This window comes from Juglans regia, chromosome 10, assembly GCF_001411555.2.
Source record: "Juglans regia cultivar Chandler chromosome 10, Walnut 2.0, whole genome shotgun sequence".
NCBI classification, from domain to species: domain Eukaryota; kingdom Viridiplantae; phylum Streptophyta; class Magnoliopsida; order Fagales; family Juglandaceae; genus Juglans; species Juglans regia.
The window spans coordinates 33,015,168-33,041,250 of NC_049910.1; the positions used below are offsets into that span (position 1 = coordinate 33,015,168).

General features: G+C 34.5%; 3 protein-coding genes across 7 annotated transcripts in view; 2 read left to right on the plus strand and 1 right to left on the minus strand.

Annotated features, from left to right (window-relative positions):
- LOC109009771 (protein arginine N-methyltransferase PRMT10-like) lies at window positions 1–4,867 on the minus strand. 2 transcript variants are annotated; one of them, XM_018990387.2, is made up of 7 exons: window positions 4,537–4,867; window positions 3,340–3,532; window positions 3,131–3,236; window positions 2,154–2,343; window positions 1,347–1,532; window positions 1,160–1,243; window positions 1–589 (listed from the first exon to the last, which is right to left on the minus strand). In XM_018990387.2, the coding sequence occupies exons 1-7, from the start codon at window positions 4,726–4,728 to the stop codon at window positions 413–415; spliced, it is 1,128 nt and encodes a 375-aa protein (XP_018845932.1). In that variant the 5' UTR covers window positions 4,729–4,867; the 3' UTR covers window positions 1–412. The 2 variants fall into 2 exon arrangements, with proteins under 2 accessions (XP_018845932.1, XP_035550468.1); XM_035694575.1 differs by lacking the exon at window positions 1–589 and adding an exon at window positions 681–890 and having other exon boundaries at window positions 4,537–4,859.
- LOC109009768 (acyl-protein thioesterase 2-like) overlaps window positions 4,514–26,083 on the plus strand; it is a 24,682-nt gene continuing 3,112 nt past the window's right edge. The window contains exons 1-4 of one of the 2 annotated variants that reach the window (XM_035694576.1): window positions 4,514–4,532; window positions 25,189–25,240; window positions 25,563–25,655; window positions 25,955–26,069. In XM_035694576.1, coding sequence (XP_035550469.1) covers window positions 25,625–25,655; window positions 25,955–26,069 — 146 coding nt within the window. In that variant the 5' untranslated portion in view covers window positions 4,514–4,532; window positions 25,189–25,240; window positions 25,563–25,624. Of the gene's footprint in view, window positions 4,533–25,188; window positions 25,241–25,562; window positions 25,656–25,954; window positions 26,070–26,083 lie in introns of those variants that run through there. The other variant, XM_018990383.2, reaches the window with a different exon arrangement.
- LOC109009770 (probable receptor-like protein kinase At5g20050) lies at window positions 20,136–21,997 on the plus strand. 3 transcript variants are annotated; one of them, XR_001999109.2, is made up of 2 exons: window positions 20,136–21,737; window positions 21,915–21,997. XR_001999109.2 is itself a non-coding variant. In XM_018990385.2 (1 exon), the coding sequence occupies exon 1, from the start codon at window positions 20,296–20,298 to the stop codon at window positions 21,655–21,657; it is 1,362 nt and encodes a 453-aa protein (XP_018845930.1). In that variant the 5' UTR covers window positions 20,136–20,295; the 3' UTR covers window positions 21,658–21,824. The 3 variants fall into 3 exon arrangements, 1 of the variants encoding a protein (XP_018845930.1); XR_001999108.2 differs by lacking the exon at window positions 21,915–21,997 and adding an exon at window positions 21,831–21,914; XM_018990385.2 differs by lacking the exon at window positions 21,915–21,997 and having other exon boundaries at window positions 20,136–21,824.

A 26,083-nucleotide genomic window follows, 5' to 3' on the forward strand; every position in this document is an offset into this window, starting at 1 on the left:
TTCAGCCATAGCTTAAACTTCAACCCCACAAGGGAGTTAATAAATCCTTATGCAACTAATACTAATAGCCTAAGATGAATGTAACCTAGGACCATTGCACGGTGGTTCTTAACACTTATCTCGAAGTGCCATTGGGTGCAAATTTCAGATTGAAAAGTAAAATCAAATCACATTTTAAATCATTTTTTGCAGGATTGAATTACTAGACAATTTCTAGTGAGACTCCCAAAGTTGGGTTCTTCCACTTGAATGCTGAATCATTGTTTTCCAGAAATTCACCAATAAGTTAAGCCCAAAGGAGGCCTATTAGGGCCAGAAGAACCAGATCAATCTAGGGCCAATGGCAATATAAGCACATTGTGCATGTACCTTCTTTAATATTTGATCCAAAATATGTGATCTGTCTTCTTTCTCACTCTATGTAAAACTTCTTATTGAAAGAAGGAAGGATCGTGCCAGAACACTGCCTAATTTCACAGCCAAGCTCAACCTCCAGGAGCCTATGGTTTTCCATAGAACGTTTCATTAAGAAAGAAACATTTAAGCCGTCCCCTTCACTGACACGAATTGGGGGATGCAAGAGGAAAACCTGTAAAATAAACAAGAGGTTACACTTGGAAGATTAATAGACTACATGAACTAAAGATGCAAGTGTGCAATCTCAAATGAAAAAAAAAAAAAAAATGCACAACCATGTACTAACAAAGTAAAAACTTCATGACAAGAAGATACCACAATACAGACAACAACCATGTGTACTCAATATGGACCCTAAAAGGTCATTAAGAGACTTAAAATGTCTGTCCATCATTTAGCTAATAAAGAATGAGCCATAACACACCTGTGATATGAAGCAATTATACTTATGAAAGTAGCACAGTCGAGTAAACCTAAGACAGGAGAACAGTAGACCATTTAGCTCACGATACATATTTCATCGATCCAAAGGTTAATCTATTTACCCATAGCCAACTAGCTATAAAAAATTTGCCCCGGATACACGCGATGGCAATACAATCATAAAACTGACCATACAGAGAGTGGCCTATTGAGGCTTTTTGACAAGTATTCCTAAAAGAACACCCATTTCATTATTATTTCCATATATTTAAAAGAGGAATCAAATTCAAAGGAAGAGATTTTTGTTTTTGTGGCAGACCTGTTGGCCCCAGTGTGTCCCATTATCAATGCTAGGAGCAGTTGTCAACTCAATTTCCTGTTGAGCTGGGTCCTCCTTTCTTCCCTATTGGAACAGAAAAATAGAAATTTTGAAAATTGCATTATCATGCAGAAGCTTTAGAATCTGAGCATGTCCTAACAAAAAGGGGCACTGAAGATCAACTCACTCGAAAATGAACATCGAACCATCCCCCAAACCCACAGAGCCTTGTGTTCTCCAGAGTTATGGATGATGAAAGGTTTGATCTGACTTCAAGGATGTCATTCACAGTCACAGTTAAACAATCAATCTCCTTTACTAAAGCAGCTGTCCCAATAACTTGATGCGGATGAAGATTGCTCCACAATGAGGTCTACAGAAGTAAAGTGACAAAACATTTAGGAGTAGGACACCAAGAAAAAGCATATCTACTCCCATGCATAAAGTGGAGGCCAAATAAATGAACCTCTTTCTACATAAACAAGCATGCAATGCAATGATAGTTTAGAAGTTTGGCCTCGTACCCAAGGACTGTCATTATCTCTGGTACGTTTGAATGTTGAACTGAGTTGAGTTGAGATGATAAAATATTGTTAGAATATTATTTTTAAATATTATTATTTTGGGATTTGAAAAAGTTGAATTGTTTATTATATTTTGTATTGGAATTTGAAAAGGTTGTAATGATGAATTGAGATGAGTTGAGTTTGGTTTAGTTTCCAAACATGCTCCTAAAAGAGCAATACAAAAGATTAGAGAAAAGGGAGGGTGTTGGAAGAAATATAGGAATCTTTTCCATCAGAATACTCACTCATTTGAGCAAGTAGTTTTGGGCAAACATACAACATAAAATACAAGTTTATCCACATTTTCACAATTATACAGCACCAAAAGAGTTGAGACAAAAGAGTTGAGAAAAGAATTACTTGTCTATTTGTCCCTGAGGAACTAAAAATAAATAAAAATTAAAGCGACATAAAAATAGGGAAGTAACCTGAAGATAGTATTTCCTCTGCTCCTCCGAAAAAGACTTTTTAAGAACACTCATATCAACCCCATATTTATTTTTTGTCTCATTTGTAAAATGGTACCAATCATCCATGGCATCCTCATAGTCGTTTATTTTTTTGTCTACCGATCCAGACCTGATCGGGGCCACCCACATGCGGGCATGACTAGGATACCTGTGAAACCAAAAGTTTCTTGGGTCAGACAATATGTCTCCAAATATCACTTGATACCATCCAAAAATCAATGCATTATGGGATAATTAACAGATTCATAGCAGTCTCCAAAACACTCAATTCACACCATCTTCTTTGAGTTAAAAACACATCAATTTCACCAAGAACAGCTTTCTCTGGAGCAATAATTCAATCATTTCCATTTTCAATCCAACTAATAATTTTAGAAAATTCCATGACAACATAAAATTCATGCCAAGAACATGTAGAATATTATCATTTATAGAAATAAAGGGCAAGCAGACAGTCAGATAAGAGATTGGCGAGAGTAACAGCCAAAGGAGACTAGAAAACTTATGCTAAGAAATGTTGTCATGCACTTCTCTATGGACCCATGGGATGGCTATTCTGGTAAGGCAATTCCTCAAATCATGTAAGAGGATGGACGACTTATGTCAGCATAAAAACATAACAGGGTTTCTGTGAATGCAATTTGAATAATCAAAGTGATATATGAAGCTTGAAAAAAAAAATATATAAAATTGAAACTTTTTAATACTCTCACAAGCTTGCTTATCATGAAAGCATGAGTGCCTAAAAATAGAAATGTTTAAATAGTTAATGTTTACAATACATAGAAAGGGCACATCATTAAGCAAAGAACTATCATTATAAGTGCGGTGGCACCTGTAGTGACAGTTAGTAGGAAAACACCAAAAGACAGGAAAGGCACAATTGCAAGTGATAGAACCCCTAAAAATATGTGAAAATGAATTGCAACACTAACATAATGCCCATTGGCTTCAGCCAGCGGTCACGGGCGCATATCACCGAATCAAACATAGATTCACGCAGAAGAAAGTATCCCATCCACTCCGAGATAATCACATCAACTGCACAATAATCAATATCTGAACTTATACCTATGGCATATAAGCATATTGGGGTAGACCCATTTTTAATTTAAAGGGAAACTAATTACTTAATAGTAATAACCTTTCTCCGGCAGAGTAACTTCCTCCATGGAACCCTCAATCACTTCAACCACATCTTCCAACTTATTTGCTCTTACAAGTGCACGTGCATGCTCTGACATTTTAGTTGCTTCGACCGCATAGACCTTCCTCGCACCTGCTTGCGCCGACCAAATTGCAAGAATGCCACTCCCAGCTCCCACATCCAAAACAGTCTTCTCCAAAAACCCAACAAATTAATACCAAATATATCCCAAATACAACCACGTGCAACAATAAGAATAAGCACTACTTCCATAAAAAACACTCTTCAGAAATTCTTTCCCAAAACTGATGTCAACGTGGATTACTTACCAGATTCGCCTTACTCTCGACAACTTCTATGAACCCAAAATTCTAATTCATCATCTATGATTACAACGTCTACCAGAACTCCTGCTTCCATCATGTCTTCCAATTTGATTTCATGACTTTACTGAGCCACCAGGAATTTTTTTTCTTTTTTCTGAAAAGTTCTTAATTGAATTAAATCTAAATCCTAAGAAAAGTGGATCGTGAATAAAAAAAAAACCAATTGAAGTGGAAGATTTCTTCAAACAACAAGTAGCTGGATCAACTATTCAATCAAATGATATCGAGCATGTTTCCCATCTCTTCTCGATTGCAATGGATTCTCTTATAAAGCAAGAAGAGGCACAAACACAAATGCTTACAAATAAACACGATTCTTTTTGACTTTATGAAAATTGAATTGCAGTTCGATATAACTGAATTCAAATTGATTGCGAAAAGTTGAAACGCCATAGAAGATTCAATCAGATCTAAGTTCATATCAAATTCTTAAGTTTGGCAACGACAAGTTTTAACACTCAGTTCCGCCCCAAACAGAAGGAAAACAAGAGAGAAGAACAATGTTGACTCTCGTATTGCGTTCACAGTTGCTTTCCCAAATCCATAACTCAGCCCCATTATACCAATAATTTCCCAGCCAAGCTCAGGTAAGCAAATCAAAAGTATCTTTCCCTCTTTCTCCTTTCTCCATCTTCTTTTATATTATATTTTATTTTCTATCAGCTTCAATCTTTTTTCTGAACCCAACCCAATTTTCCAAGCAGCCTAACAGACTAAATAAACACAAAACACATACGCTCACCCACAGACACCCACACACACACACACGCACACATAGAGAGAGAGAGAGAGAGAGAGAGAGAGATACCTTTCCTTGGAAATGATGCTTGTTCTGGAAAATGGAGTTGAAGTAAGCGTCCATGCGGACTCGGTCAGAGAGCATCTCCTTCTGGTGGAAGAGAAAGGCATAGGTGCAGAAATACTGGGCGAAATCCACGCCCTTGTCCACAGGGGTGGCGCTTCGCTCCCCGTCCACGACGCCGTTTTGGTAGCTCCCCATGTCGCACACACGAACAGCTTTCTTCAGAGAGAGAGAGAGAGAGAGAGAGTTTGATTCTTACTTGCTAGGGCAACTTCTACTCTTGCATTTGCTGGGCCTCAGCAGACTTTGTAAAAGCTTGCCAGTGCCGCCTCCTTTCAGCATAACGTTCGCGGACCCACTTCGGATTCCTTTTAGTAAGGATATATATCACATTTTCATCTTTTTTTAATAATTTTATATAAAAATTAAAAATTTTATATTATATATTTTCATTTAATTAATATATAATTTATTATTTTTATTCTTCTATTTTAATATTTAAATATATGTGTTTAAATATAAAGATAAAAATAAAAAATTAGATATTTTTTAAGTAAATATGTATAATGTAAGACATTTTTATAGTATTTTTTAATTTTAAAATTTAAATCCTACAAATTAAATTATGTTATATAATTTGTAATGTAAAGATATTCAAATAGCACTATTCAAGCAAGTTGCATTATTTTTCTACAATAGAACAACTACTCTCAATCCCTTACATCACACACTAGTGTGAGCGCTAGCATGATTTTTTTTTTAAAACTGTTATTCTCATACCCTTACACTACACGCCACATGCGAGAGTACCAATGTGTTCCGTATATGTAACAACACACAACAAACACATGCACAACGCTTAATTCTTCCAATCCCCATGCCCAATCCTTCTCTCTTCAATTGCCCTTTTCAGCTCCCAAGCACTTCCATTTCATGTCCTCCATTGTTAAGCCTTCAAATTCCCTTCGATTCCTTTAAACTCTTTTTTTTTTTTTTTTTGTTGGTTTTCAATACTTTCTCTCATTGTCACTTTTTGAAACATGGTGCTACACTATCTGAAACCGATACACCAGCAGCACCAATAGGGTCTCAATCACCATCATTACCACAATCACAATTACATTGGCAACCGCAACCACCCATGGCCTCCTCCATTTTGTCTTTGAACGTCCACCTTTCAAAAGCTTCGTTTTCTCCAACTAAAAGTGGCCCTTGATCCACCTCTCATATCCTCATTTGTCTTCAAACCAATAATAAGTTTGGTGTTATTGATGATGAGGATGGTGCTGCATGGGGTTTTCATAGGGGGTTTGCAATGGGAGATTTGAAGGATGACGACCCATCAACGTTGTCTTTTGTGAGTCCTAGAATCTTCGACTCCGGCCACACCTTTGGACATCAAGAGCTGCTGCTAGAGCGTCATGGCAACTGCAGAGTTGGCTGAGACACTAATCTAGTGATTGCAGAGCTTGGAAGCGAGGTTGGCGTAATAGAGTTATGAATATAATAGGATATGCTGGAAAGCTTCTCATATTTTGATGAGAGTTGTGTTTGTATTTATAAATAAAGTGGTTACAATACAGATGAATGTTGTTACAGATGCTTGTACATTTGAAATACGAATTACAAACTGAACTATGTTTTGTTCTTATCTTTAACAGATTTATCTTGAACACGAGATGATAACTGCTGGTAGTTTTGGTCATTCTTATTTGATACACAACAGCTTTGAACTTTTTATTTCTCAATTTGATATGGTATTTGAGTGTTTGAATGAGAGGTTGTCTCAATACGCCCCCACAATTGAAGAGGTAGTCACTGACAGTGAGATTGGTTTGAAGAGTGGTAAACAGAGTGGAAGGGAGAGGTTTAGTAAGTGTGTCTACAAGTTGATCTTTAGAGGAGATAAATTTAAAAAAATTTAACAATCATTTTTGGAGGCAACTTGATCGCGAACAAAATTGTAGTCAATAGCAATATATTTGGTGCGGGAGTAAAACAAGGGATTGGCAGTGGGGTATGTTGCAGCAATGTTATCACACCATAAGGTTGGTGGATGAGAGGATTTTAGATGAAGATCAGATAATAATGATTGAAGCCACATGAACTCGACAGTGGCACTAGTAATGGCGCTATACTCTGATTCTGTACTCAATTGAGAGACATTTTTTTGTTTCTTGGAACTCCATCACAGAAGATTGGGGCCAAGAAAAATATAGAATCCACTTGTGGACCATTGATCATTAGAGCATGTAGCCCAGTCAGCATCATAGTAGGCATTGAGAGCAACAAAGGATGAGTTGGTGATGCGAAGGCCGTGATCCATGGTATTTCAAAGGTAACGTAAAATACGTTTGACTGCACCCTGGTAGTGGGTAGAAGGATTATGCATAAACTAACAAATTTTGCCTATTGCAAATGCAATATCTGGGCGAGTGAAAAATGGATATTGTAAAGATCCAACTATGTTGCGATATAGAGTTAGGTCTGAAAAAAGAGTCGCCAGTGGCCTGAGATAGAGATAGAGACATGGTAAAAGGTTTAGCTTGATGCATGGTAGCTTTGTGAAGCATATCAGAAATGTATCTCTTTTGTGAGAGATAAAGGCTGTGAGGGTCATAGGCCACTTCAATGTCAAGGAAAAAAATGCAAGGGAAAAAATGCAAGGGCCTAAGATCCTTGATAGCAAAGTCATGATGCAGTGTGTTAATGAGCCAGGAGATAGAAGTAGAATTGGTCCCGATAACTAAGATGCCATTCACATAGACTAATGCTAGCAGTAGATAAGTTTGAATTTGGCTAATAAAGAATGATGGATTGGCCTTAGAATCAACAAAGCCCGATTGAGTGAGTTTGGTGCTAAGTTGTGAAAACCAGGCCCATGGAGCCTGTTTGAGCCTATAGAGCACTTCTTTAAGTGACATACATGATTTTGAAGTACTGGATGCGCAAATCATGGTGGCTGATTCATATTCACTATTTCATCAAGAATGCCATGCGGGATTGCATTCTTGACATCAAGTTGGTGAATGAACCATTGTTTTGAGACAGAAATAGAGTGAATAATTTGAATTGTTACCAGTTTCACCACTGGACTGAAAGTTTCATCAAACTCCACACCAACTTGTTGATAATAGCCTTTGGCAATGGGTCGGGCTTTGTAACGTTCAACTGAGCCATCAAAGTGACATTTGATTCAAAAAACTCATTTGCAACCAACAAGATTCATGTTGGGCTTGGGAGGCACCAAGATTCGCATGCCATTATGTAAAAGGGCATCAAATTCATCATTCATGGCTTTTTGCCATTCAACATATGTGCATGCCATGGAATAAAAGGTGGGCTCAAAAGTGCAAGGCCTAGTTGTAGTTAAGAAGGCTCGTGGGGAGGAAACAAAATCATCTTGCAGCTGCTTAGGCTTATGAATATTAGTACAAGACTATGTCTGCATGGAGTGAAGAGAACACACTGGAGCAGATGAATGATCAGATGGTGCAACCAAGATAAAGGAATCTGATGTGGGCTCCAAAGAAGAAATTGAGGGGATTTTTTCCATGGTAAATGATGTAGGAGTGACCTTGATAGATAGTGGTAAAACCATATGAAATGAGTTGACCATTAGGAAATCTGAATGAACTGTTAGCAAATGGGAATTGAGTTTCATTAAAAATAACATTATGAGAGATGTACATTCGACCAATAGAATGATCTTACCATTCGACCAGTGCTATAACCGAGAAATATGCACACAGTAGATCAATAATCAAGTTTGTGAGCATTTTATGGTCGAATGTGAGACCAGCAAGTGCATCCAAAAACTTTTAAGACATTATAGTTTGGTTTTTTATGAAAAAATAATTTAAAAGGTGATATGTTTCTAGTAATAGTCTAACAAAGGATGGAAGTCGATTGATTAAAAAAGAAGCTGTAAGGACGGCTTCATCCTAAAATATTTTAGGAATAGAGGAGTGTGCCATGAGAGTAAAACTTGTTTTAACAATGTGGTGATGTCGACGTTCGACACGGCCATTTTGTTGATGAGTGTGAGGGCAAGTCAAGCAATGAAGGATGCCATGTTGAGTAAAGAGAGGCTTCAAGGCTTGAAACTCACCACCACCATCGGTTTGAACAACCTTTATTTTATGGTTAAAGTGCCTTTCAACAAGTGTTTAAAAATTGATAAATACTCTATAAACATCTAATTTGGTATAAATGGGAAAGAACAATATAAATTCGGAATAGTCATTAATGAAACAAACATAGTAATTACTATCATTAGATGATAAGAGAGGGAAAGGACCCCATACAACTATAAATAACAAGTCTGTTGGTCCTTGAGAAACAAAAGGAGATAAATGAAAAGGAAGACAATGGCTTTTGCCAAGTTGACATGCATGACAGTTTTTAACAGAGTTGGAAGACAGCAATGCTAAATTATTTCAAAAACTAACTTTATTGACTAAGTGTAGGGCAGGATGCCCAAGGCGAGAATGTCATTTATCGACTAAAGCACATTCACCAATGAAGGCTAAAGTAGACTTGAGAGTTGAAACAGAGTTGGAGGGCAGCGGATAGAGTCCACAGTTACTCTTGCCGATGAGGAGTGTAGCTCCCGAGGATCGATCCTTGGCACAGAAAAATGAAGGACAAAATTCAAAATATACATTGTTGTCTTCGGCAAATAGATAGACTGACAATAAACTTTTGCTAATGTGAGTAACATGAAGAACGTTAGATAAAAAGAAGGAAAGAGAAAAAGTGCATAAAATAGAAGAGCCAATGTTGAGAATTTACAAACTCTGACCATTACCAACTTACACTTGATCTGGTCCAGTGTAGCTCTCATGCTGCAAATTAAGATTTTGGAGGTCTAAAGTAACATGATTCGTACCACCAGAGTTAGGGTACCAAGCAGTATCAGGAGAGTTATTTGTAGTTGTAACATAAGCTTGGAAAGGTGTTGGACTTGGAGTTTGAAATTTTTGATCGAAACGATGCCAACATGTGGAAGCAGCATGGCCAAATTTGAGGCAAATTTGACAAAATGAACAAGAATTACTAGTAGAGGAGGGAGGGCTAGAGAAGTATCGACCACATCCACGACCACGAGATCAACCACTATTATTAGAACCTTCTCGAGAATAATTTTCATTTGGAGATCGAGTACCACATCCTTGAGAAGTGGTCTCACAAGACAGAAGATTGGTAGATGGAATACCAATGTCACAAGGGAATCATATTTTGTAAAGAGACTAGCCAATATGTAGGAGATAATTTCAGATTTAGGAAGAGGTTGGCTAATAGTAGCTAACATGTTAGCATGGCCTCTGATTTTCTGAAAATAGTCAAAAATAAAAAGGTTGCCTTTCTTCATGGTGGCCAATAGGTATCGGGTGTTCATGATCCAAGTAGCAAAAGTGGTGGAAAACATTTTTGAAAGGGTGTCCTAGAGTTCATAGGCAGTAGATGTACCAACAATATGAGGAAGAACTGTCTCAAAGAGAGATGATATTAAAGTGCTCAATATGAGCTGATCTTGTTCATACCAATGATCAAAGGCAGGCTTTAGGATAGAATGAGAGAAATTGGGGAGGTGGAGAAATACTACGAGATAGTCATAGAGCTTCTAACCTCGCATATACGGAAGTAACTGTGCTTTCCAGATGAGATAATTTTCTTTGATGAGTTTCAAGGTGATGAGATGATTTGGGTTTATGGGATAGGGATTACGGGAGGAAAAGGAAGATGTAGTAGAGGAAGAAGAATAAGAATTTATGACATATGCCAATTGGCTCTGATACCATCAAAGAGTTATGAATATAATAAGATATTCTGGAAAGCTTCTCATTTTTTGATGATAGTTGTGTTTGTATTTATAAATTAAAAGGCTACAAAATAGATAAATGTTGTTACAAATGTTTGTACATTTCAAATACGAATTACAAACTAAACTACATGTTGTCCTTATCTTCAATAGATTTATCTTGAGCATGAGATGATAGTTGTTGGTAGTTTTGGTCATTCTTATTTGATATATGATAGTTTTGAACTTTTGATTTCTCCATCTGATCAGGTAGTTGAGTGTTTGAAGGAAAGATTGTCTCAATATGGCTGGGTCGTCAAACTGAAAAGCAACATTGTTGTTGTTGTACGGGTTGAGGGGTGTCGTATCGTTAGAGAGCTCTAGGCTTGAGGTCCCAAGCAGCGGGGGTCTTGGCAGGCTTAAGATCGGACCAGGAACAAGGAGGAGAAGGAAGGGTGGAGAACATTTGCTCCAAGAAGTTGTCATGGGAGGTGGATGGGTTTTTTTTTTTTTAAAACCGAACTGTGGTGTATAAAAATTAAACTGGTGCATGGTGTATTAAATAAAACCGACTTCCGTTTAGAATTTTTCGTTTTGAGGCACCGTGGGACTAAACAATGCATCAATGATTGAATTTTTTGTATCAAAATCCACAACATCCTTCTAATGTAAGAATATCGTTACAAACAAGATTTCAGTATTGTAGTGAGATTTGGTATTGTGGTCGGTTGTGGTATGGTGGAGGGGTGATAAGAGGAGGTGACCAACGACATTGAAGAAGTGAATAAATTTATAAGAATGTAGTGAATAAAAGTTTGAATTTGATGAAAGCTAGTGGTTTAATTGGAAAAACAATGGTGCATCCGGTGGCATAAAGCTCGTGAGCTTCAACTTTAAATTGAAGATTCTCTTCATTTATTAGACTTGAGAACCACTTTGAGGTCACTTGACCTTGCCCAATGGGCCAGAGGGAGAGTAGCCCAAGAAGCTAAAGGATAGAGAGATTAAAACTTCACACATCGATCATATGAGCCACAAATAGGTCTAAAAAAATAACATAAGGAAGTAACTTTAAAGATCAAAGTCTTTCAACAATTTTGACCTTTCAACAATAAAATCATTTTGAAGTGAAATTGGCAATTAAGTCGAGAAGGTGCAAAGATTTCCTAAACTTAATGATTGAAGAATGGGCATTAGTGCTTTGCTTGATCTATATATGTACTACAATTATGGGTGAAAACCGATGAGATCGGCGGGGAACCGATGTTGTTTGGTGATACTCAGAATCGATTGATTAGGAGAGAAAAAATCGATAGTCTCGATCTCAACATGCATCGGTGTGGTTCTTCGATCTACCGTCGACGTCTCTGTGATGAAGGAGGGAAGCCGCATCGTCTGCCATGAGTCTGGAAAGAAGAGTTGGAGAGGAGAAAACAAAGAAGTGAGGAAGAAAAAGACGGGGAATAAGAAGAAAAATGGGGTGTTTATTAATCCCATTTTGACATTAATTTTTTTTCCTATTTTCAAGTCCTAAAACGACGTCATTTCACTCATTTAAGTGAAACGTTGAAGTTTTTGTATAAGTATAAAATAAAATAAATAGGAAAACTGTTGTCGGCCAGTTTAGCAGTTTATCCCTAGTTCAAACAGGCTCCAAACCGATCGACGTCGGTTTTAATAAAATTGGAAAAAAGAGTTGGAGAGGAGAAAACAGAAAAGTGAGGAAGAAAAAGATAGGGAATAAGAAGAAAAATGGGGATTTTAGTAATCCCATTTTGACATTAGTTTTTTTTTTTCCTGTTTCCAAGCCCTAAAACGTCGCCGTTTCACTCATTTAAGTGAAACATTTTCATTTTCTTATATGTATAAAATAAAATAAATAGGAAAATCGTTGTCGCCGATTTAGCGGTTTATTCATGGTTCAAACAGGCTCCAAACTGGTCGACGTCAGTTTTGATAAAATATTGCCGCCTGCCTACTGGTTCCCTGCCAGTTTCGACCAGTTCCCTACTTTGGCAACCGACCTGAGTCGGCGCCGGCCGATTTCGCCCATTTTTGTACAACCCTAACAACAATAATCATGATTCGCTTGATCGGCTTCTTTTGAGAAGCGAAATGGGGGAAAGGATCTAGTAATGAGTGATAAGGAATATTAGAACAATAGAAGCGGCCTAGATCGAGTACATATATATATATATATGTATTAAAATAATCATTATCTTCTTATATCATCCTTGGTTTTTTAGCCTTACAAACTGATGATAACTATAAACTAATTAATCATGTGCGGAGAAGAGGATCATAACTACACATTTAGAGTATCAATTAATTTTCCTACATCTATTAATCATTAATTAATCATGTATTAAGTTTGTTGTCAAATATTATAGCATTAAGTAAAAAACGTATTCATGTGGTTTATCTCATGAAGATCTTTTTTTAAACTTTATTTTTGTATTCCTTGTAGTTTTATGATAATAAAATAGAGAGAAAGAAGACAAATAATACTAGAAAACACAGAATCTCACATAAAATGAATGGAAAAATGAAAAATAAATAACTTTTTAAAAATGACTTTCAATGGTTTTATAAATGGAATAGAAGTTTAAGCTAATTGTTAGAAGGTATAGATTTTATTCTTTATTTTATATCTTAACAATCTTCCTCATGCGTGGGTCAGACTTCTCTCAACTATTTGGTCCAATATATGAAATATTTAATTAAAGGGGTAAAATGTAGAGTCGAGATTTGAACTTAGGACCTTTGCTTTGATACCAAGTAAAATCATCACTTGTCGTAAAAATTTAAGCTAATGTGAAGATATAAACCTAATATGCTACGTTTGGATGTTAAGGTGAGTTGAGTTTAATTGTGAACACTACAAGAAATTTTACTTTTAGGGATGAAATTTGTTAGGGACGAATTAAATTTCATCCCTAAAAGTAATTATTGGGGACTCAAAACTTGGTTGAGTTTCTAAATTCGTTCGAACAGATAAAAATCCATTCGAACTAGATATTTTGTAACGAATAAAATTCTCTAAAAAATGCAAAATTGTTTGAACGTGACAAAATAGATTCGAAAAGGGAATTAATGTCTGTTTGAACAATATATAATCTGTTCGAATAATAATCTTGGTGGAAAATTAATTTATTTTTCTCGAGAAAAGTTCATAACCGTTCGAACTTACATTTATTTGTTCGAACGGAAGAGATTTGGTGGGAAAATGTGGCGGCAAGGTTGCTGGACCGTTCGAACAAAAAAAATATCATTCGAACAAGTTTGAACACCACATTTATTCATTCGAACAACTAATTTGGTTGGAAATTATATAAAAATTGTTTATCATCATTAGTTTGTGTATATATTTTTCTATTAATTTGTTATCATTTTCAAAATATAAAAAATGTATATATATTATATATTATTATTCACACTGAGTTAAAGTATTTATAAATTCACAAATTAATTTTATGTAATTAATTTCAAAATTTTATAGTGATTTGTTTTATATTAAATTTATCTAAATATAACTTAAAGATAGTGTCATTTTTAATATATTATCATGAATAGCAAATAAAATGAAAAAAAGAAACAAAATAGCAAACACTAAAAATAAAAACTATACATTAACATCCTAAATATATAATATTCGATATAACATAAAAAAGTAAAATAATAACTAAAACGATCTATTTGCTAAGTAGATCAAAATCATCTTGTAACATTTTATGCCTCCATCCAAATCCTTAAGCTTCTCCATGATGAGCTCAATGAACTCAACAAACAGAGCTCGTACCTGATCCAAAGTAGTTTCAATGGGTTGTCTTTCAACACTGGCAGTACTACTAGAAGCTGGATCGGTTGGTGTGCCACTAGGTTGTTCTGTTGCAGTCTTTCGCAAGTGTCCATTACTCTTGCTGAATGTGATATTATTAAGGGGCCCATCTATGGCAACCTTCGCTCAGCCCTAGACACTGTAACCTCCGATCGGAGTAGGAGGTTAGATATCAGCAGTGCAAATGGTAGACTACCTCCACTGGAATATCATGACTCCAATCGAATGCAGAGGAAGAAATACAATTCCATATCAATCGTCTCCCACCGTGCTATCCGCAACCAAAATTTTGCTTGCTCGATCCCGAAATTAGGATTGTGTTTTTTTGGATCGATATTATACCCAACAATCAAATTAAGCATTCTGAAAAATGCTATACAGTTGGCCTATTGGATCACCTTGCTTCCATCATATGGAGTAACCAAAGGGTCTCGCACTAGCTAACATACCTGATCGTCTATGAGACCATCATCAGGTAGACCATCGTCTTCACTATCATCCAAACTAGCATCCTGTTCTACATTCAGCGCTAGCGATGAGAATGCGGCCGGTGTGTCCGAATCAGATGCTGCAGCCGTTGCTCCCGGTCTAGCTGCCGCAGCTACTGCAGGTTATGCGTCGACCACGCACGGAAGATCAAGGAACTCAGCAATAATGCATGAAGAGAAAGTAATACTCATTCCCCAGACCGCTAAGGTGTAGCAGAGAGCATCAGCATCATGCTCTCTCATGGCACGGTAAAACTCACTGACCATCTCCGGATATGCAGTCCCCCTCTGCTGACAGATCGGTGTCTATCCCCGATCAGTGATGATGGACTGTATGCTTCATCCCTCCCATGCAAGATCGCATAAGTCATCTAGAATGATCGAACACTCAACAAGTATAGGCCTCGTCTCCTGAGCATGAGTTGCTCCACTACTTTGGCCGGTTTGATCTCTCCCACGTTTTCTTCCACTGGTTATCATTAGTATACTATTTAACCACAAGAAAAGTAAGAATATAATTAAAATAATTGTATAATTATATTATTAAAGAATTCTACTATTGAACTGAATTGAAATAATTCTTTCAAACAAAACATATTCTGTTCAAACTAACCATTTGTAATGTAAGTTTATTCAAACTAGAAAAATCTCTATTTGAACAGAATGTTCTGTTCGTTTGAATAGCAAATTTGTGTTCATTTGAACAAATTTAATTTATTCGAACAGAAATATATCTGTTTGGCAATTGAGCATTTGAACAGACTATATGAGAACATGCCAAACAGCCATGGCTGAGTCGACTCAGCTCCGAACAAAAAAAACCCAATCTAGTGAGGATCCTTGGCTTTAATCTGTAGAAATGATTAAAAAGTCGGCATTTTCCGTATTTTCCCAAGACGTACTTCCCATAGGCACACAAGGGGGTTATGACTTATGTGGGCGAGAGTTTGAAAGAGCTCGATGGTATGTCTTGAAGAAGTTGCTAGTCTAGCAAATAAAGAAGCATATAGAGAAAATAAATCAGACATCAATCTATTTGTTGATCTAAGCCAATATGAGATGGTCTCATTGCATAAAAAATACATTCAACCCAAAGTAATTAAGGGTAAAATGTCGAAAGAAGATGAATCAACTGAAGTATCTAGTGAGGGTGAGGGCGACTGGTCAAGCAAAACTAATAGTGAATGAATTTCAAATAGATATTTTTGTAAGTATCATTCTTATAAACATCCGTAACGTTTGTTCGAATAATAATTTATTACAATTTCGAGCAAATATACCTCCTAAACGCAAAGCAACACGTGCTTCATCCACATCCATTACCGACTCCCTGTGTGGTTCACATGCCATCAATAGTGGGCCAACATACCAAACCCAAAATAAGGTATTTTATTAAATTAAATAACACATTTTATGCTCAATTTAAGTAATATATATAAAATAGAATAACTTAATTAAAATATATGCTTTAATTACTGTATATATAGTTGTTCTAAGCCAACGCTGAGGTCGAGGCACTATAAGAGGTGTTTGCATAGAGAAAATAAGGAAAGTAGGTAAAATTAAAGTTGATATTTCTGATTATCACATCGGTGGTTCCGAAGATTCCGCAGTGTGGCTTGCTTCTTATGTTGGTACGCTTACTAGCACGTATGTATCGATGACTACATCCTTCTAGGCTAAAGTTTCCCAATATGTGAAATACCATATCAAAAATAGTTGCTTGGTAATAAGTTACATTCCAATAAATTAAGTATAACATGTTAATTTAAAATTACTTTATATTTATATTAATTGTTTATAATTTTTGAAAGGATGAGTTTGAACTTAATTTTGGCCAACGAGATGATTGATTAACGGTTGAGGAATTGATGTCGAATGCATTTCGGAAGTACAAAGGTCGATGTCATGCACACTATCAGAAGTTCAATACTACAACAGAGGCGCACCAAAATCCATTCCAAGCAATGCCACCAAACGAATGGGAGAATGTTTCCGATATGTTTAAAGATCTTACTTATCAGGTAATTTCGCTGCTATCTTTTTTTAATAGTATATGATTTATGTATTAAACATATAGGCATAATATTTTTTTTAGCAACAGAGTACTGTGAACAAAGCAAATAGATCAAATTTGATGATACACCATCATGCGGGTTTTCAATCTTTTCATCCTTTGTCTAAAAAATTGGTAAGTTATTATAGTTTCCGTTAAATATTAACATATAATACATTTTTATGATTTAAGTTCTGATATAGATTTCCTTTTGCGGGAAAAAGAAAATCATGTTGACTATGATTTGACCCAATTGTATATTAAAACACATAAAAATCGTGATGGTGTTTGGACTAGTCCCAAAACAGATGCAAATTATGTAAGTTTAAATTTCTTTAATTCCATTGTCTAATAATATTTTTGTTACTTATACTAACTTTAATTTTTTGTTTTTGTAGGAAAAGATGATATCTCTTAAGGAAACTGCTGCGGATTCATATGATGAATCATCTGTCAATGATGCTCAAATCATTTCTTAAGTTCTTGGATCACATTCTGGATATTTGAGGGGGTTAGGACATTGCATAAATCCATCCCCAACATCATCATTCTCTTCTCGAGCTAGATTGAATGACGACAAAACTAAGGAATTGGTGGAAGCAACACTTAAGATAGAACGATTGAGGTCCAAGGAAAAATAGTTGCTAACCCGATTAGATCAAGTACCGGTTTTGAGGCGAGAATATATGAGAACATGTAGAAGAGATTGGAGGTTGAGGTACAAAAAGTGTTTGAATAGGTTCAATCAATAATGTCCCAAAACCCTATGTCACCACCACAATCTTAAAATTTATTTTTTCTTTAATTGTCTTTCTATTATGATGTTCCAAAACATTTGAACAATTGTGATGTTTGAATTAAAAATTGTGTAATATTATTATGGTAGTTTTAATTAAATTCTGTTATGTATAATTAATACCGTTCGAATGGTTAATTACCATTTATAAATCCATTCAAACAAAAAATGACCAATTCGAACAAAAATTAACATATTCGAACAACAACCGAGAAATACAATCCGTACATCCGTTCGAACAATAAAATATTTGTTCGAACAACATTAATATACAAAACTTCGTTTGAACTAACATAATTTCTGAAAATAAAATATCTTTTCAAATGGACATAATTTATGTTCGAACACAAGTCATTTGGGACGAAATTAGTTCATCTAAAAAAAACCGTTTGAATAGTTTCGACTGGTTTTGCCCAATTTCGTCTCTAAAAATCATTTTTTGAGACCTCTCCAAAACCTTTTGAGACAGTCTTTTCGAGACAAAATTGAGATAAAATTTGTCATCTCCAAAAAAATTTCCGGACAAAAATTGAGTTTTTTGAGATAAAATTTTTTGTCTCAATAAACCCAATCTCTTGTAGTGGAATAGTGGTATTTTGTGGGTCCCATTACGATAGGTTTAAATTTTTTAGGTTGAGTTAAGTTTAATTTTTTAGGTTGAAATGTATGAAATAGATTGAGATAAGTATAATTTTTTTATGAGAAGTTGAAAAAGTAATTATGAATCCTATCAATAATTGATTTGAAATTAATTGAATTTGGTTCAATAACCAAAAAACCTTACGATGGAAATTAGACCTGGTCCACGATCTTCTCTTCCTGATAGGATAATTTATTATCACAAGTTAATAATAAGGCCTCCTATATTAACACAAAATAAATATAGGAGGACTTTAATTAAATTTATCCATCAGGGGCACCGGCCATGCATGCGTCCATCCTCCCATGTAAGATGTCATTTTCATTCAGAAATTTCTTTATTTATATTAATTTAAGTGGCCCATGAACCATTGAATATGTTAAATTCATGCGTTAGTTCAACGCGATATATATATATATATATATATATATATATATATATATATATAACATAATGAAGTGCGTGGCTGGCCTGTTTCATCTCATACTATTAGATCGGTGCATGATATACGGGATTCTTATTTTGTTGTTTCCGATGGATCTTCTTGAATTCATCATCACTGACCGCCCCAGTGTCTTCGAGGAAATCAACCTTTTCATATTCCTCGTTAATTTCTATCTGCATCATATATATATATATATATATTGATCATTTTCTGCATCATGTAATAGATATATATATATATATATATGTGTGTGTGTGTGTGTAAATGCAGCAATATTTATGATTAATTAAATTAATATGTTGAAATATTAAACAATGTATGCCATGTCTTGACTTGGTTCTTTAATATAATTAATACATGACATTGATGACATTGATCAGGTGGAATGAATAAGTCTAGTCTTTACAATTCTCGTAATTGCTAGCTACTGAACGAATAATAATGATATTTACTATATATATAACACTTTTTTTCAATTTTTTTTTTTTACACCAATTACTAATGTAATAGGGCTACATATATGCATGCATGCATCATAATTTCAAAAAAGGCACCATAAGGTTCCGTTTAGATGGTAAAAATATTTCATTTAATCTCATCATGATTATAATTTTTTTAAATTTTCACACAAAATATAATAAACAATTCAACTTTTTCAAATCTCAAAATAATAATAATATTTAAAAATAATATTCTAACAATATTTTATTCAACTTTTAACTTTCATATAAAATTATCTCATCTCATCTCACTAGCCAAACCGCATCTAAATCTTTGTATTTTCTTAATTTTGTAAGCCTTCAAATTTAAAATATATAGAATTATAAAAAGAGTTACATATACATATATATATATATATATAATTTTTTGATAGCTAGTAAATGACTAGGTCAAATATAATTTCTTTAACCTCGGGCATATCTTTATGCTATTAATTATTATATCGTAGTGGATCAGCGAGAACCAGGAGGCAGGAAGCAAAAACTAGCTGCAGTCGGCATGCAGATAAGTTGGAAACTGGGGGTAATTATTCAATTAATTAAACGGAAATGTTATATATATATATATTGAAAAATGATAGTTACAATGGTAAGTACTGTACAATTATTTTAAAAAAATGAATAAATAAAAAATTTATATAAAAATAAATAAATTTTATAATAATATATTCTACTCTTTTCAGTACAACTGCACGATGTTTGAACATTAACATTACTATATATATATATATATATATATATAATCCTTTCCAGTTGTATTGCACATGTTAGGATACTGTTCTTTTTTAAAATATTTGACAGACACTGTATTTGCATAGCATATGCATAAAATCTGCAGAAAAGATCACATTCATGGACCCAATAAAACCTGAGAGTTAAAAAGAAATTAGGAATGAATAAATTGATATAGGCAGGCGGTCTCATTTTAACTTTTAAGAAAGCAACAGACATTAGGTGCTACAGTTTCTTGGTTGTTTCTTCTCATAAAGTGATATAAGCACTCTCACACCAGGTCAACATTTGGGCTTTGGCAAAGCCGACGATGAAATGCTCATGTGCTTTTCTTGGAAAAAATCATACGTGAAACGCGTGAATGGTTATACCCTTGATCCCCCTTTCTTGGAAACTCCCCGGTTTCTCTTCACAGAAATGATGAATACCATACAGAAAACCTTCTGCAACCTAACAATGGATCTTTGATGGAGGACAGGAAAGCAAATATAATTGCTGTTACAACAGTGATTGCCCTCATCATTCTTATCGTTGTTGCTCGTGTCTGTCTCAAGCTTTCTAAAGCTTTTTTCCTCATTTGTGGGGCAGGTATTGCAGTGATCCTTGCTGTCCTTGCATACCTAATAATTAGACGCCAATATAATCGCAGTAGAAAGTTTTTGGAGTCTAAGTTGGTGTCAGAAGGCCGAGAGCTTCGTATAGAGTATAGTTTTCTTAGGAAAGTTGCTGGGGTTCCGACAAAGTTTCGATACAAGGAGCTCGAGGAAGCAACAGATAATTTCCAGTCATTTCTCGGCCAAGGAGCTTCTGCCACCGTTTTCAAAGGGATCCTAAATGATGGCACTGCTGTTGCGGTGAAACGGATTAATGGAGAGGAGCGAGGGGAGAAGGAGTTCAGATCGGAAGTTGCAGCCATTGCAAATGTGCAACATGTAAATCTCTTGCATCTTCTTGGCTACTGTTGTAATCCTGGGGAGCCTCGCTTCCTTGTCTATGAGTTCATCCCAAATGGTTCTTTGGATTGTTGGATCTTTACTCGAAAGGAAAGCTTGAACCGGCGTGGGGGGTGCTTGCCGTGGAATTTACGGTATAGAGTCGCCATTGATATTGCCAAGGCACTATCTTACCTCCATCACGATTGCCGGTCAAGGATCTTACACCTTGATGTAAAGCCAGAAAATATACTTCTTGATGAGAATTATAGAGGAATTGTTGCAGATTTTGGTCTCTCAAAGCTTATGGGAAAAGATCAGAGTAGAGTTGTGACAACACTCCGGGGGACGAAAGGTTACTTGGCCCCAGAATGGCTATTGGAGCAAGGAGTTTCAGAAAAATCTGACATCTACAGTTATGGGATGGTTCTTCTAGAGATGATTGGAGGCTGCAGAAATGTTTCCTTGATAGAAGATGGCAAGGACAGATCTGAAAGGAAATGGAAATATTTCCCAAAAATGGTGAATGAGAAAATGAGAGAAGGGAAGCTTATGGAAGTCGTTGACCGGAGGCTAGTAGAAGGTGGAGGCATTGATGAGAAAGAGGTAAGAAGAATGGTTTATGTAGCTTTGTGGTGCATACAAGAGAGGGCAAGGCTGAGGCCTAGCATGGCTCGTGTGGTTGAGATGCTCGAGGGTCGGGTGGCCGTGGAGGAGCCACCGGAAACCCGAATGATCATTGTTGATTTACTGTCAATAGATGATCAAAATCAGCGGCCAAATCATCATGGACATAACAGGCGACATGTTCCTGCAATGGCAGCACACCTTGTTGACAGTGATCTTCCAACCACATCTACACACTCGTTTGCAATGTCAGTTCTGTCTCCTCGGTAGCTCCAAGAATGTGGGGGAAATTAAGCTACCTTCCTCTCCCTTATCAGGATTCTTAACTTCATTGATTTGGTTGATCAAAGGTATATATAATCTTTATCATGTGTCTTGTTCTTGGCAAATATTTTGCACAGTGTATGATAATTTGTTGCATATTTCTTTTTGTTTCCCTACAGATCAGGAAAACTTCCTTAGATATCTGCATGATATTAATGCATTTTTTTTTTTGGTCCCCGGCCACCAAAATATTACCAAATCAGGTATTTGAGGCATGCACAGCCTCACATGCATCTGATCTCGTACTGAAATTTCCAATGGTGTTGATTAAGGAGTCCGACCTTTCCGGTAAAAAAAATGATTTGTATAAGTTCCAAATAGATAAGTCTCATATAAGTCCTTGTAAAAAAGTAGATTTCACCTTAAAAAAGTGTAAAAAAACTATTCTTTATTAGTGGGATCTATTTTTTTACAAAAGACTTATATGAAGCTTGTCTATTTGAAACTTGTATCTAACATTACTCTTCCAGTAATTAAAAGCCTTCAAATAAAATTATTCTTTTTAAATATGTTCCATTTCCAAATATAATTATTCTCTGATCTTAGGATATATACTGACTCAAAATGTGGATATGAACCAAATTGCGGCATTGACCTTCAGCTTCTACGTACGTACGTGTCTCATTTGGTGGCTTTAATTTTCAACAGGAAGAGTTGGTTTCGAAATTTTATACTTTGCAATTAATCATCCGACTTTGACCGCAAATAGAGTTTAGATATTATTCAGTCAACTTGATCAATTTGTGGAGAACATGAGGGTAGGAATAATATATAAAACTGTAGTACTTGGAAGAAAAATACAATTAGAAATTTAGAACATTTCAACCCAAAAAATTAGATAAAAGTCTTCTTCGATCGGGCCGGGTTCTTTCCTTTTCTTGATCTGTTTTCTCGTCTACCAAACGATGGATACGGGAGTACTACATGATACGGAAAGAATTGATCACTTCTAGCTAGATTAGTCAGAGTGATTTAATTAATAGAACCTTATCATGATGATCACTCATGAAACTAAAACTGAAAACTTTGGTGAAGGATTCATGACCTTAATTTTCCCCGAGTAGCACAAATTAACATGCATGATTTACAAGCATATATCTATCTACATATATATACATATATATATATATATAAATATATATTATATATCAATATAAACTTGGTGATCTGTTTACGTTATTCATGTGTAAAAAACACCCTGCATTTGAATGTTAAATTAAATTGAGATGATAAAATATTGTTAGAATATTATTTTTTAATATTATTATTATTTTGAGATTTAAAAAAGTTGAATTGCTTATTATATTTTGTGTTGAAATTTAAAAAAATTGTAATGATGAGTTGATATGAATTTAGAATCCAAATGTACCCTAATTACTACGTACATGTGTACGTATCATGTGTATTGTTTTTTAAAAAAATTGTTAAAATAAAAATAAAAAATATTAAATTCACTACTTTGATCTATTGATTTAAATTTACGAGACAATCGATGATTTAACTTAATTGCATCTTATAGAAAGTGATAAAAAAAAATTGTTGCAGCTTGATTAATATAAACAGTTCATTGAGATGCATGTAAACATCATGAAATATTATAATTATGATCTAAAATCTTGAATCCAGGCAAAGAAGCAACAGTGAGAAAGGGTGTCATCATGACCAAGAGGTAGGTGCATGGTTTGAATTGTCAATTCAACCTTGTTCCTTCTAGCTCTACTCCAACTAATAGTCTAAAAATATAACGTCCAAATCAAGGATCGATCAAGGGTTATTTTGACCTTACATTTTTTTATTATCTTTGTTTTTTTTTTTAAAAAAAAATAGAGTTTTTATATAGTTTTAGGATACATTTGATTTGTGAAACAAATGATCTATATATAGAATTATGAGTACTATTCCTATTGAAGAGATAACGACTGATTAATAGTGAGATGTGTGAATTTCTATATCATAAGGTCATTACAAAAAAATTAATCATAAGGTCATGTTGAAGCTTAATTGCAAAGAGAAAACAAGAATGAATTAATCCTTGTCTCTTGAGGATCATGTTGGATGTTGATTCGCCAAAATGGATTTATGAATTTCTTAGGCATGGTTTAGTTTGGTAGATGAGATTATCTCATATCATATAATCATTATAACTTTTCTAAATTTTTATGTAAAATATATAATAAACAATTTAACTTTTTAAAATCTTAAAATAAAAATAATATAAAAAAATAATATTATAACAATATTTTATTTAATTTTTAACTTTTATCTCATCTCATCTATATAACCAAACAATGCATAAGAAATTAAATCTTCAAGAATGAATCCCTAACTAGGAATTAGATTGTAATTAACGATCAGCCAAATCCTTCGAGAGTCGTCATATTCCAAATAGAGTAAATGAATGGATTTATCTTATAAAAAAAATACTTATATATTTGTAATGAAAATAATTATTTTTTAAAACAATATTAAATTTAACCTACAATTTAATTATTTTGCATAGATTTTTTTTATAATTTTGTGAGGATGAATAGTATATGTGCTACTTCATCTCGATATTTCTGACTTTCCAAACACTTTGCGAAGAATATTACACCTATTTTTGTTTTTCGTTCTTGATAAATTTACATCTTTCGAATGTTAATTACACCTCACAAGTTCGAAAATATTGAGTAAGACTTGAAAAATAACTTTGGATTAAACAAATCACTTTCGAGCTTTATGAGCAATTCGTTTTTATTTTTATTTTTTTCTCTTTGGGCAGGCAACTAATTGGTTATCTATGGGTTGAACAAATATTTCCTTTTACTATGATCACTGGAGAAGTAATGTTATGGCCACGAGGATTTTACAAAATTAAATTCATAAATTGACATAATTTTATATGATATATGAGATTTATTTTACAACAATAGTAGGTACTTGATAATCTAACGAATCATATCAACTTATGTCAGTTTATAAATTTATTTTTGTAAAATTTTTTTGTAGCTAAAATATTTTTCTAATCTCTTTTCAATAAATATGATCATAACGTATGAGCGTTTTAGAACATTCTCAATTGATTCTTTATAATTTTCTCTAAATTTTAGCTAAAAACACACTTTTTATAATTTTTTCTTAAATTTTACTCATATTTAGAAAATCTCATACATCTCATTTTTTATAATTTCTCTATTTTATTAAAATAATATTTTTTTATTATTTTTTATTATTATTTCTTTATCTTTAATTACTTCTTATAAAATATATATATATATAAAATAATTTAAAGAATGAACAATAACTCTTTAAATATAGAAAATTACTGTTTATATCTTAAACTTTTTTATTAAAATACACAAACTCTCTCTCGCACTTGATTTTTTCTGTTGGCAATCACGGTCGGTCCGTGCGTATAGCAAGTAGACATTGGACGGGCAAGTACGAAACGACAAAACACACTCCAACGAAGATACCAACGGAAGTCTGAGAACAAACAGAGAGAGAGAGAGAGAGTTTGTGTTGCGTCGGAGCCTGCACAGCGATCAAGGTTGGTGTTAATTGTTTGATCTTTAGGAACCTATCAGTAATTCCTTCTCAATTCCTTCATTTCTGTCTCTGTTGCCTTACTGGCAGACTTGGAGTTAAAGTTTTGTTTATCGAGCGATTTTGTTTATATTGAATTTTTTTTAACGTTGAATTGTGTGAGTAGTGGTAAGGAATTATTTCTTCTACTTATTTTGTGAAGTTATTTTCTTTTTCTGCCTCTGGGTTCTTGTCCTTTTCTTATTTTGGAGTTCGTGACCTTTCTATTAGTCTACACCTTTGGGTTTTGATGGAAAATGAAAACCTTTTGTGTTTCTGTTATGCAGGATCTGTTCTCTTTTCAATTACTATAGCTAGCTTGGTTTGTGCAATTGTCTGCGAGGCTAAGATGAGCTCTACTGGCCCTTCAGTGGGTTCTGGTTAGTTTAGTTCCCGTGCTCTTATTTCTTCGAATTGATAGAGATGACGTTGGTATTTCGTGCTACTCTGTTACACTCATATAGGCTATTTTGGCTGAATATAAGGGTTTTCCTTGTCTTACAAATGGCGTTTCTTTTTCTTTTTTTTTTTTTTTTTTTTTTTTTTTTTTTTTTTTTTTTTTTTTTTAAATTATTATTATTATTTATTTGGGGGGCGGGGGTGGTTCTAAAGTTTCTGGTTCTTTCTTTTTTCTTTTTCTCATCCCTTTCCATCAAGTTTTATTGCAATTCAACTTTAGGTGGTCGAACTGCTCGGAGGGTAGTTGAGTTTGGAAGGACCTATGTGGTGAGGCCTAAAGGTAAACACCAAGCCACTGTAGTTTGGCTACATGGCCTTGGTGATAATGGCTCAAGGTAATATTATATTT

What these genes read in the sequence shown, in the direction of transcription:
- LOC109009770 (XM_018990385.2), top strand. Translation starts at nt 20,296, where the DNA reads ATGGAGGACAGGAAAGCAAATATAATTGCTGTTACAACAGTGATTGCC.
- LOC109009771 (XM_018990387.2), bottom strand. Translation starts at nt 4,728, where the DNA reads ATGGGGAGCTACCAAAACGGCGTCGTGGACGGGGAGCGAAGCGCCACC. An exon ending in AGTTACTCTGCCGGAGAAAG is followed by an intron (nt 3,237 to 3,339) that starts GTTATTACTATT and finishes ATTATTGTGCAG; the next exon opens with TTGATGTGATTATCTCGGAG. An exon ending in AGAGGAAATACTATCTTCAG is followed by an intron (nt 1,533 to 2,153) that starts GTTACTTCCCTA and finishes TTACTTCTGTAG; the next exon opens with ACCTCATTGTGGAGCAATCT.